Genomic DNA, 13,422 nt, shown 5'->3' with positions numbered 1-13,422 from the left:
ACACTACATATATAACAATCATTTAATAACTTCTTTGTCTTCTTTGTTGTTGCTGCTGGTGGTCAGCAGTGTGACTTATTGTTCGTCTTATACACAGACTGTATAGAAGAAGTAGAGGTAATCGCTCAGTGTCTGTCGTTGGTTTGTGGACGTTTTTGAAGCCTTAAGTTTAAGGGGTATGCTTTAGGGCGGGGCTACACACTGATTGACAGGTCGACACCAGAGACGTATACGGCGTCTCTACGTCACTCCTCCTCAGTCCAAATATGGTCACTTCCTGTTCACTGGTTGCAAAATAAAAACAAATTAGTCACAATCGCCAAACTTAAGGCTTCAAAAATCAGTCCACAAACCATAGACCAAATCATGATGAATACATCCACTTCTTATAGACAGTCTATAGTCCTAACTTGGCTTTCAACTATACCAGCTGACTACTGGAAGGACTGGTAACCAGCCAGTATTATAACGTTTAATATATATTCATGTAATGATTTAACAAGGTGTTCAGTCTTTGCAGAGCAGTGCAGTGGCCACTAGAGGTCAGCATCAGACAACACAAGCTTCACTGTGTTTTCCAGACAGCAGCGGTTTGTGACAACTCCCCTCTCTTGTGTTTGGTTTTATAAACTTGCCATGTGTGTTTACAGAGTTTTACAGAGAGGTGTGTCTGTGTGTGTCTGTGTGTGTGTGTGTGTGTGTGTGTGTGTGTGTGTGTGTGTGTGTGTGTGTGTGTGTGTGTGTGTGAGAAGAGGCCATCTGGTTCTGAAGGCTGCTGCTCTTTGACCGGCTGAGAGTGGAGACCTGTTGAGTCGACAGAACAGATGCTGCTGACTGGATGAGAGCAGAGTTCAGTTCTCCTGACTCAGTGGGAAACAGATGAGCAGTTTCTTTATGCACCACATCAAGTGGTTAATGAATAACTTCTGCACTTAACCACTTCCTAAATAGTGGATTTATTCTGTCACCCTGCAAAAAATGATTGCAATAATTGTTTTTGTGGTTGTTTTTTTTGGGTTTTTTTTAAACATGGCTGCATATCTTTAGAAATCCAGAAGAAACTGGTTCATTAATGTTCAGTCTGGGGGGGGGGTTCTTGTATATGTGGAAGTTTCCATAATGGAAAGTCCCAGTTAAACCAAGAGTTAGTCCCAGTAAACCCAGACCCAGTAAACCCAGAGCCAGTCCCAGTTAAACCCAGAGGCAGTCCCAGTTAAACCAAGAGCCAGTCCCAGAGCCAGTAAACCCAGAGCCAGTCTTAGTAAAGCCAGAACAAGTACCAGTAAACCAAAAGCCAGTCCCAGTTAAACCCAGAGGCAGTCCCAGTTAAACCCAGAGCCAGTCCCAGTTAAACCCCACCTACATTTTACAACATAAGGTTTGAACAGATCATGATAACATTATAGTTTACCTTCACCCAATACTCATTTGTACTGAATAGAGCTTGAACGCATCATAATGGAACCTCCGTTAACGTTAGCCGTTAGATCTATTGAATAGACGTTTAACCACAGGTGTGTAGCACTAGTTTGCACATGCTCAGTAGCGATCAGGCAGGATGTACGGATCGGGTAGTGAGTGACACGTGTTGTTGTTCCTGTGTAGCATAAATGAGCTGATGAATGTTTTTGATAACGTGATGCGGTGTGTTCAAGTGCAAGAGTGGCAGCTTTGACTCACCATGTCCACCAGAGCCACGTACATGAAGAGTCCGGCTGTGAGGGCGAATATCCACATGGAGATGTTCTCTGCGTAGTGTCCGATCAGGATACCGATCACCACGCCCAGGTAGGCCATCATGGCCGACAGCACGTTATAGAGAATGGCCTGACGCACCGTCATACCGGCCTTCAGGAGCACCGCAAAGTCACCTGGGAAACAGAGTCAACAGTCACTGCATGACATCTGGAAATGTATTTAACAATATGTTTCTCGCTCTACTAAATGATAAGTTGTTTCACCAATCAATCCTGAACACATTAAAAAAAACGTAAATATCAAGATAGTACTGTGATAATAAAGGATTTTAATGTTTAAAAAAAATAGGCTTTACGCATTTGAAAAATGAGATGGAAGTTCTTACCCAACTCGTGAGGCAGCTCGTGACAGAAAACAGCCACGGATGTACTGAGACCGCTGGACAGACCCTCAGTGAAGGCAGCTCCTGCAGAGGGACGAGGAAATGTTATAAAACCTCCGACACTACTACAGTACTACAGTACTATGATACTATATGTACTAGAAATCCTGCAGCGTGAAACTAGCAGCGGGGGCAGTTACGTTCAGCGTTGCCAGTTTGGAAAAGTTAAACTGTGTCAATTTGTCCATCAGTCTGACAATTTTTGTAATAGCCAACTATTACAAAATCAAATTACAAGACAGCAGAACATGAAGCCTGTCTGTAGTCTGCATGAAAACAGTTAAGGCCATGGTGATTGCCAAAAACCAAGTCGGCAACGGCAATAAAATACAAGAAGTCAATGGCCAAAAAACAATATGGTGATGGCCAAAAAAACAAAAAGACAACCTCCAAAAACCAAGATGCAACCTCCAAAAACCAAGATGGCTTCAGCCCAAAAAAATCAGGATGCCCACGGTGAAAAACCAAGATGGCAACAGCAAAAAAAAAAAAAAAAAAACAAGAAGTCAATGGCCAAGTTAGACAAAACCAATAGGTGATGTCATGATGACTACATCCACTTCCTATACAAAGTCTATAGTTCATCAACATCGTAACCTACAACAAGCATGGTTGGCTGAAAAGAGGTCACGTGAGGAGAGATGTGTAAACACAGACCTGGGATTCGTCTGGAAATGTATTCAAATGAAGAGTGCAGACTAAAACCCAACTGTGAACTGAAAGTGTCAGAACTTGGTCCCGTTATTGATCCGACAGAGGGAAAAAATATCGTACAAATAGGATGATTATTGTACATCTGACAACTCTGGTTCCTCCTTCTCAATGATGCTCCTCGGCTGTATCTTCTGAGAGCCTCGCTGTTCCTTCCAGAGGATCGGTCGGATTGCTGCCGTTTGACACTTTACACTCTTTCTATTATTGGGTGGTGGTGCTTCAGGTGATACACTTCCCGTCTCTGTTAAACTGGTATTTACTCGTCCGTCTTTGAGGTCACACCTACTCACCGATGGCCAGGCCGTCGCTGAAGTTGTGCAGCCCGTCTCCCATGATGACCATCCAGGCGAGCGTGGCCACGCCGGCCTGCTGGAAGTGCTCCTCGGAGTAGGTGTGGGAGTGGCTGTGTGGGTGGTGGTTCTGGGAGTGGTGGTGGTGCAGGATGTGGTGGTAGTCGTGGTGGTGGTGGTGCATGCTGTCGGCCTGGCCCACCGTGTCGTGGAAGTGGGAGTGGCAAGCGTTCTCGCAGTCCTCGGCGGTGTAGGCGGCGCCGCCCGCCTCTCCTCCGTAGCCCTGCGGCGAGACGACGGACACCTGCGGCGCCAGCATCACCTGCTCCTCCTCCAACACGCCGCCGCCGTGCTCGCCAAACATGCCGGAACCATTGGTCTCCACATCTGGAGGAAGTATGAAAGTTATTCTCTCCGCTGAAATATGGAATTTAGTTTAGAAAGTAAGGCGTGTCCAGAGGAATGGCCTTGATGGAGAAATCAAAAGGGGGTTCATCATTTGTAGTTTGGGGGGGGTCAGCTGGTCTGAACCTGGATCAACTTCCATCAGCTTTACCCTCTGAACTCGTTTTTGCTCCTGTCACATTTTCCTCTCTGTAACCTTCATTTTAACTTTAAAATAAAAGTCCTGCTCCTCAGAAACAGAGGAACCGGGAGAAGAAGTAGAGAGAACTCAAACATGTCTTTAGTGCAGAATAACACAGTTAGAATGAAAAAAGGAAAAACATAAGTTGAATTTCTTTGATAATTTATTTTACAGAAATTGGATAACAATGGAATCTATCTATCTATCTATCTATCTATCTATCTATCTATCTATCTATCTATCTATCTATCTATCTATCTATCTATACACACAACATTTGGGTAAGGGTAACTAATGCTGGGAAAAAAAACTATTTACATTTTTACATCCTCTACTTCCAGCCTCTCCTCTCTCTCTCTCCTCTCCGCTCTTTGTTCAGCAGCAGTTCAGTCCAAGTTTCACACATTTTCTGTCACATGAATTCATATCATGACATTCATAGTTGAACTGATGAGCTCAGAATGTAATGTTTTTTTTACAGAATCTGTTCTAGACAACAGTTTACACATGATGTGTTCAAGGACCCTTGTAAAGATGAAAATCTGACGATAATAAAATCCTTTAGCTTCTGGCTTTGATAACAGGTGTAGTTATGGAGATTGTTTAAATAAAACATGCTTTTCCTTCCCGTTGACAGATTTTAAGATTCAGAGAGCTAACCTGTATTTGTTCTCAGCTGGGCTTTGTTTTATGCTTTTGTAAAAGCTAAAGAATTGCAGGTTTTCTGGGACGTTGGTTCCTTCAGTGTGATGGTTTGGTGTTGCGTCTCACCTTCGGTTGGCTTCAGGTCGTTCTCCTCCAGAGAGGGCTGCTTCTCCGCATCTGCTTTGTTGTTCTGATCCCACTTCTTCTGGATCTGTTCGGACGGCAGAAACACCTTGTTTTGTTATTTCATACTGCAGGATGAACCACCACAGCAACAACACTATATTAAACCTCATGTTTAATATAAGAAAAATAACTAGAAAATAGTTTACTGTAATTGCCAGCTTTTTATAGTTTATTGTGACCTGTTTGTTCAGTGTTTTGACAGTGTAATAAAACAGTGTTAAATGTTCCTTTTTTTAATAATCTATATAGTGTTATAATATATTATTATTAATATATATAATATACTATAAGTACCAAATATGGCAGAGGACAAAATGTTTCTCTCGGTCCCCAGCAGGAGGACAGTGTCTGTCTTTGTCTGTTCTAAACAACAAACCCATCCTGATGTGATTAATTAATATTTTTTAATGAACAAACAATGACAGATCAATCTCTGACCTTCTGTTTCTTGTCCTTGTACATTTTCCCCAGCGTGAGGAAGTGTTCGATCAGAAACATGACGTAGACTCCGCTCAGCGCCGTCAGACCTTTCCACACACCGTCCAGGTTTTCCATGTCGTGGAGGTGGTGCCCCCCCGTGTCCGTCCCAGAATCCTCGTGGTGGTGCTGGTGGCCTCCCTGAGACTGAAGCACACACACAGATATGAACATACAAAGAGACTGATGAACCTGAACGCATCACGACTGCCTTTCCAGACTGAACCCATCATTGTCTGGACTTTATGATCATTAGCAATCAATCAGTCCAGCTTTTTTAACTTATTCATCATTTTGTCAATTATTGCCAGACGATAGTGACAAATCAAATCTTCTTGATAGCAAGAAAACGTGACAGATAAAGTCCTCACATATCTCTTTCCCACTACAGGATTGTTTACAGTTTTGGGGTTCAGATGGTTATGAAACACTTTGTGACTTGGGTCAGGACAAAACTCTAATTTGACCCCCCCGACATGCTGACAACGTGAGGAACTGGACGCCGCGCTGACTCACGTGGGGGATGAGATGAAGGAAGGCGTCGCCGCTCAGCGTGCCGACCGCCAGCGCCACCAAGAAGCTGAGGAGGAACTTGAAGAAGACTTTGTTCATGAGCGGGATGAGGACGACGCCGAGCAGAGACAGCAGGCTGATGACCGTGATGGAGACGAACCCTCCGACCCACGCTGCAACACACCAATCAAAGCAGACCTCTCCAGAAACAGAAGCTACAGATATACATGTGGAACTGAAACGGGACATTTTTAAAGTGATCAGTCATCAGCCGTCTGATCACAGATTTAGTCTTTTACCGTCTTACCTATCGCAATGTTTTTCACACTTTCTCCACCAGAATGCTCCCCGTGGTCCGAGTTGTTGTGGTTACCATGGTGACCGTGAGTGTGCTTATGGTCTAGAGGTGAGGAGAGAAATTAAACAAATACAAAGGCATTAATCACACACATCTGGTCCGTGAAAACTGGATTATCAAAACAGAAAAACATCATCATCATCTCAAACATCACCTCTCAAAGTCAAAGTTTGAGAGTTTAAAAAATATTTAAACATTTTCCAAAACTTTTTTTTCTCGTGGTTGACCAGATTTCAGCAACAATTTAACCCATATGATGAAACTATATATCTGGATCAAAATATCCTGCTGTCTCGCTCACAACAACAACGCCATAAATATCAAAACCAGGTGACAAGAATTAAAACGTAATTAAAACAGGAATATGAAAAACATTTTAAGTATATAAAACGCCTCCTAAAAACAAATGAAACCTTTAAAACCTCCCAGAAAAAGGTGCTTAACAAGTAACTCGTTAATCAAATAAGAGGAGATACTTTGAACGTTACCCTCCTGTTTGGACATTAGTACTGAAACGGATCATAAAACTCCCGGTTCGGATCATTACAAAATTAAAAAAGGGAGCAAATATAACTTTTAGATATCCCCAATCACGCCGATACCAATAGATGATCAATATCGGCAAATACAGATCGCTTTTTGCCGTTTTGTTTTGTTGTAGCAGCTGGTCTTCAAGGCTCCAGACTATTTTTTTCCAAAAATCATTTCAACCGCTCTGAACTCAGCAAACCAGCAAAAATTACAAATGTTATCCTTTTACTTTGTTATTGTAATTTATATTGAATTTATGCATAAATAAAACCAAAAATTCAAATGATAAGGAAATAAAAAGATCGTATTTTATATTAATGTGAAAACATCTCCTTCAAACTACTGGATTTATTCTAGTTTATCACCAACACTACATTTTACAGATTACATGTGAACACATCATGACAACGTTATCATTTACCTTCAACCAACACTCATTCTGACTAAGCAGAGCCTGAACGCATCATAATGTAATTGAATGGGACCTCCGTACGTTTACGGTGCTGCTAACGTTACTAGATTCTTTACCGAGTAACGGCCGATAACGACTGTCAGTAAAACTTTGTGTCACACTATGATGGTCAAACATTGTAATTCATCCGCAGGGTTCACATACCGACTATTAAACATAGAAGCAGGTTGGACAACACAGGTACAGGTGATCACGTGATATAAACTTATTCTGCACATGTAATGTACTGTCTCATGTCTATTACAACAATGCATCCAGTTTGACCAACAGATCCATACGTGACGGTTTATCAGACGTTAAAACGCTCCACGCATGCTGCTGTTGTCTGAACACAATCTTCCTGATTAAATTACATTCTGACATAAGTTTTAATAAAACATTTTTTTTTTTTTTTTTTTTTTTTTTTAAAACAACGGGCTCGTACCTCTCTCCTCGGGTTCTGCAGCGCCTCGGTGCAGGATGCATGCGCCGCTGTCGATCTGGCTGAGGAGGGCGGGGCAGAGGAAGCTGAAGTCGGCGAGCGTCACGCCGGCCTCCTGAGACATCCCGTGAGACGAGAGGATGCTGGAGGCGTTCTGACACTGGAGGTAAAACACAACCACTGCGCTCACTCAGGAGACCACGACACACGTATGAGAGGTCACTGTAGGTCGAAGTGTTACCGGGGTTACACAGTGTTTGGGCACCGGATACATGACGGCCCACCATGATTTGACTTCTTATTATTTATGAGAAAACCAGTTTGGTTCATTTTTTTTGCATATCAGTGCCCAGTTTTGAAAAATGCTAAGCTCGTCACTACTTTCATAAATACAATACTTTTAGAAGAGTGTCAGGAGGAGTCGGATTTCATTCATCACCTGACCACAGCAAAGCTTTGTTTATACTGAAACTTTATTTCACACTGTGATGGTTAACGTTCGACTGTTTCTTTATTTAAACGCTGGTGAACTAAGAGCAGGTTAAAACATTTTAATTAGATTCCACAAAACAAGGTTTGTGTTACATTTGGCTCTAAATCATTTTTTAAGGCTTAGCTGTAAATGAAAAGCCAAAGACGTACCTCCACACTGTCCACGCTTTGGTTGTGGGGAAGATCCTGGTTCACGTGGTCGTGATTGTGGTCGTGGTCTGCAGGACCGGGTTGTTCCAGACTGCTCTTAAGATCTTCATCCAATCTCGCCATCAGCTGGGCGCTGTACACCGCCGCGGTGCCGACCTCCTGAGCCGCCGCGCTCTTCTTGTCGTGCAGGTTGTGGAGGTTGTTCTGATCTTTGGAGACTTCAGAGGTCTTTGGAAACTTCACGTGCTCTAAAGGGTCAGCTTGTTTCTGGGGGTGAGAGTTGTTGTCGTCGTCGTCGTCGTGGAGATGGTGATGGTGGTGGTGGTCTCCCTGGTGTGGATGATGGTGGTGGTGATGGTGGTCGTGGTGGCCCGGTTGCTCGTGATGTTGCACCATAACAGTCCTGATGCGATCCAACCCCACGTTCTGTAGGAGGCGCTTCAAACCGGCCAGAGAGATGGTGCCGTTTTCTCCATATCTGAAACAACAAGCATCAGTCTGAACTAAAGAACTGCCAACAGAACAATCCAGAGAGGAGATCACTGACATGTATGTAGAAAACATTTACATTTAACTGAATACAATTGTTTCATTTTTAACAATTAAAAAACAAACCTTTTTCCTGAAGTGGACATGCACATCACTATATTTCAAAAAGGACTTTAAATAAAAAAAATACACTTGAAGGAAATAGTTTTTGTACCAGCTGTGGAGCTGCAAAAACGTGGTTTTGAGCTCACCTGTTGAACAGAGTCTCCAGGTGTTGCCTCTGGCTCTGCTCGGCTCTCTGAGAGTCGACCACAGCCGACAGTAAACGCACCGCGCTGGGCGTCTCCGTGGTCGGCGGGCTGCCGTTTGAGCCGCCGCCGGGCAAACTCACGGCGAGGAGCAATATCAACGTCAACATCATCACTGCCGGGGAAACAAGTTAGAATACATTAGAATGAATTATGCATAAAAATCAATGATATTTTTATTCTTTTTCAAAACAAAAACACAAGATTGATAACAAGATGTTCTGTGACAAATATTAAGGAATGAAACATTTAGTCCGCAACCAATCAACGACCAAATTGAGTCTTTTTTTCCAGCAAAAATACCAAAACATTCACCGCTTTTCTCTGTTTTTTATACCACGGTAAAGTGAAGGGGCTTTGAACCGTTGGTTGGACTTTATCTACGGCACACTGAGGGAAAACGTGACTCATAACAGAGCCAAAGGACATTTATATCATTTCAATAAAAGGTGAACTGATGAAATTCTGGGACAAAAGGGTTATCGAAGCAAATTACAATCCTCTCACAAAACTTAAATTAGAACATTTGTCCACAGAGTTTGGTTGAGCTGCCTTCTGCTGGAAGGAAACAGGGCTGTGACTGGATGCAAATAAAGATATGACTAATAAAGATGATCCTATCTTATGATACATATTCAGAGAATAAACGTCATGTAGATTAGAAATAACCCCATGAACAAGCTACCACAGTGACTCAGGTACCTGTAATACTTAATGTTAAGTAATTCTAAAGTTTCCTTAAGCTATGACGACTTGGACACGACTCAGTGTTTGTTTTGTCTGACTAACAATCCAAAAAACCTAAAGTCCACGAAGCAATTTTTAATTCTTAAAACTCATCATTCTGAGCGTCAGTTTAAGTAGAAAACTGAGGACAGGATTGAGAAACTGTTTCTCTGCGAGAGGAGGGAAGTGAGACTGACAATAAAAAACAAACAGTACTCCAATTAAAGTAAAAAGGCTGGCGTTCAAAATTTAATTAAAAAGTTTATCTAGCAAATTCATAAATTATACAGTTATATATATTTTATACCAAAGTCAAGTTTTGAATGCAGGACTTCTTGTAACAGAGTATTTCTACACTGTATTGCCATGTTTACTTCAGGAAAAGGTGGGAGTACTTCTTCCACTTCTGGTTAATTTAAAGGAAGTAACGCCTTTAAACAACAGCACACACGAGTCATTTAAGAGACCTTAAACGGATTATGGTTCACTCAGGATATATAGAGTACAGCAAAACACCACGTATCCAAAATAATAACATGTACAAACAAGATAATTTGTACAAACTACATAAAAACTTGTACAAACTAAACTACATAAAAAAAATCACTACTTTACACTACTGCACTTATTGGACAGCTGTGGGTAGTTGTTACTTTTATAATGTGCATATTAAATATGATGCATTGTTGTAATAGACATGAAACAGTACATTACATGTGCAGAATAAGTTTATATCACGTGATCAAAAAGAAATCAAACGTAATGAGTTGCTTTGAAGAAGTACTTTAAATACTAGCAGTACTCTGTCACCTCTCTCAGCCCTAAAATAAGGTCTTAAAGTAAGGTCTTAAGGTAAGGTGTTAAGGTAAGGTCTTAAGTAAGGTCTTAAGTAAGGTCTTAAGGTAAGGTCTTAAGTAAGGTCTTAAGGTAAGGTCTTAAGGTAAGCTCTTAAGTAAGGTCTTAAGGTAAGGTGTTAAGGTAAGTTGTTAAGGTAAGGTCTTAAGTAAGGTCTTAAGGTAAGGTCTTAAGGTCAGTTGTTAAGGTAAGGTCTTAAGTAAGGTCTTAAGGTAAGGTCTTAAGGTAAGGTGTTAAGGTAAGGTGTTAAGGTAAGTTGTTAAGGTAAGGTCTTAAGTAAGGTCTTAAAGTAAGGTGTTAAGGTAAGGTGTTAAGGTAAGGTCTTAAAGGTAAGGTGTTAAGGTAAGTTGTTAAGGTAAGGTGTTAAGGTAAGGTGTTAAGGTAAGGTCTTAAAGGTAAGGTGTTAAGGTAAGTTGTTAAGGTAAGGTCTTAAGTAAGGTCTTAAGGTAAGGTCTTAAGGTAAGGTCTTAAGTAAGGTCTTAAGGTAAGGTCTTAAGGTAAGGTCTTAAGTAAGGTCTTAAGGTAAGGTCTTAAGTAAGGTCTTAAGGTAAGGTAAGGTGTTAAGGTAAGTTGTTAAGGTAAGGTCTTAAAGCTATACTGTACGTCCGATTTGAGAGAGCTAGCATGATTTGAAATTAGCTTCTCTTCGGAGTTCCGTTTAACTCCTCCCCCACCCTTCAGGACTCCCTGCCCCCACCCCTCGACACAGAGCCGTGCACGAGCGCTGCTGCTACTTAGCAACCAGGTAGCTACGCTGCCGCTGCCTCATTGAGCGAGAGCTGAGCTAACCATAGATATATATAGAACATATATATATATATATCTATGGAGCTAACGGTCGGCTGCTATGACAACAACGCTTTCTTTGCCCTCCGTGAACGCGCTCAGGCCGGCTCAGGCTCGTACACAGAGGGGAGAGAACGCGCAGGCTTGTGATTGGTTCTTTAGATTCGGGTACAATGTCTCCGATTGGTAAGCATTTTAACAGGTTTATAGCCGATACAGAATTCGTTTTTGTTTCGCTTCTTTTTCATTGCCCATAAGTTATTTATTGCTGTCAGGATGTAAAAACCAATTTCAACAACATATTAAAAAGTGCATATCACTGGAAACCGTACAGTATGCCTTTAAGGGAAACAGTCCTCTCTAGTGTGTTTAAGGGAGAACCGGACACGTGGGGTCGGATCCTCTCTCCTGATTGGAGGAGAGCCTTTAGTGACGCGTTGGGTGAACGGGTCCGTGCAGGCCCACGCCGGGGCCCTCGTGCTGCTGCCTTCACACCAGAACAACAACAACAACAACAACAACACACACAACACACACACACACACAGCACTACACACTCAGGTAAAACAGGTGAACACGACCACGCTGCGGGAGTGCGCGCTGCACCGTGCGGGGCCGAGCACGCAGAACACGCAGACACGGAAACGCAGCCGCCGCACGGCATCGAACACGCGTGTTTACGGTGAACACACATTCACACAGATACGTGAGGAAACACGGAGCAGAGGGAGAGACTCACGGTGACGAACGGGACCCGGTGAGGCGTGGACGCGGACGCGGGGCCGCGCGGTGGATCAGTGGATGGGGACGTTCAGGGGCTGCGGGAAATCTGAGCTACAGAGGAGGAGGAGGAGGAGGAAGAGGAGGAGGAGGAAGAGGAGGAGCATCAGACACTGATCATAGTGTCTGTATGTTTGCAACACTGGTGGTTTTATTATACTAACATTTCAGATAAATATACTTTTTATTGTACTACATCTCAGATACATTACAGTCAAATAAATAGATAAATATAGTACTTTTATTGTACTACATCTTAGAGATAAATATTATACTTTTTATTGTACTACATCTCAGATAAATATAGTACTTTTTATTGTACTACATCTCAGATAAATATACTTCAAATAAATTTAAATATAGTACTTTTATTATACTACATCTCAGATAAATATAGTACTTTTTATTGTACTACATCTCAGATAAATATAGTACTTTTTATTGTACTACATCTCAGATAAATATAGTACTTTTTATTGTACTACATCTCAGATAAATATAGTACTTTTTATTGTACTACATCTCAGATTAATATACTTTTTATTGTACTACATCTCAGAGATTAATATTATACTTTTTATTGTACTACATCTCAGATAAATATAGTACTTTTTATTGTACTACATCTCAGATAAATATAGTACTTTTTATTGTACTACATCTCAGATTAATATATACTTTTTATTGTACTACATCTCAGATTAATATACTTTTTATTGTACTACATCTCAGATAAATATAGTACTTTTTATTGTACTACATCTCAGATAAATATAGTACTTTTTATTGTACTACATCTCAGAGGTAAATATAGTACTTTTTTATTGTACTACATCTCAGATAAATATAGTACTTTTTACTGTACTACTTCTCAGAGGTACATATTGTACTTTTTACTGTACTACATCTCAAAGGTAAATATTGTAGTAAAACAGTATATATTTGTGTTTTTTTTCCCATTCTGTGCCTTTTTTTTACTGTAATTTGAATTTTTCTTTTCATGAACATAGATACTGAAAATATGCGCAAGATTTCCAATTAACTGGTCCTGAACCAGTCTCAGCTTAGTCCTGATCCTCTATAGACCTCCATCAGTAAACGAGACCATCAGAGAGAAGATCGTCTGTTTCGATCATGGTGAATTCGATGTGAAGGGGGATAGGATGTGAAGCATGTGACCCGGCTTTGGTATCATGTGACCAGTCCGTGAGAAAGAAGAGGAGAAGGAGGATTAGTGGGCAGAGATGTGGGAACTCCCAACATTCCTCTTGTTTCATAGAAGTTCTTGTACTTCACTTGAGTCGTGTGTTATCATACAACTTCTACTCTGTTTCAGAGGGAAATGAAGTACTTTTGACTGCACTACACATATATATAACACAAGATCTTTTTACGATAAGTTCCTGGTTATACTTAAATACTTTTACTGCGGTATTTACACAGTGTAGTTTTGGTACTTTTACTGCAGTAAAGAGTACTTTCTTCACTACTTCCTCTCATGTG

The 13,422-nt window shown here is 41.3% G+C and overlaps 1 protein-coding gene across 1 annotated transcript in view; it reads right to left on the bottom strand.

The window, feature by feature from the left end:
• The window catches only part of slc39a6 (solute carrier family 39 member 6), a 14,957-nt gene extending 2,967 nt beyond the window's left edge, over positions 1-11,990 (bottom strand). Inside the window, exons 1-11 of the mRNA XM_054596394.1 lie at positions 11,879-11,990; positions 8,716-8,887; positions 7,976-8,453; positions 7,337-7,493; positions 5,859-5,951; positions 5,555-5,724; positions 5,000-5,185; positions 4,502-4,586; positions 3,145-3,531; positions 2,084-2,164; positions 1,681-1,871 (exon numbers count right to left, since the gene is read on the bottom strand). Of these exons, the coding sequence (XP_054452369.1) occupies positions 1,681-1,871; positions 2,084-2,164; positions 3,145-3,531; positions 4,502-4,586; positions 5,000-5,185; positions 5,555-5,724; positions 5,859-5,951; positions 7,337-7,493; positions 7,976-8,453; positions 8,716-8,885 (1,998 nt within the window). The 5' untranslated portion in view covers positions 8,886-8,887; positions 11,879-11,990. The remainder of the gene's footprint in view (positions 1-1,680; positions 1,872-2,083; positions 2,165-3,144; positions 3,532-4,501; positions 4,587-4,999; positions 5,186-5,554; positions 5,725-5,858; positions 5,952-7,336; positions 7,494-7,975; positions 8,454-8,715; positions 8,888-11,878) is intronic.
• Positions 11,991-13,422: the final 1,432 nt, after the last annotated feature.

Source organism: Anoplopoma fimbria, chromosome 3, assembly GCF_027596085.1.
Source record: "Anoplopoma fimbria isolate UVic2021 breed Golden Eagle Sablefish chromosome 3, Afim_UVic_2022, whole genome shotgun sequence".
Classification (NCBI taxonomy): Eukaryota; Metazoa; Chordata; class Actinopteri; order Perciformes; family Anoplopomatidae; genus Anoplopoma; species Anoplopoma fimbria.
This window is presented reverse-complemented; position numbering and strand designations above follow the sequence as displayed.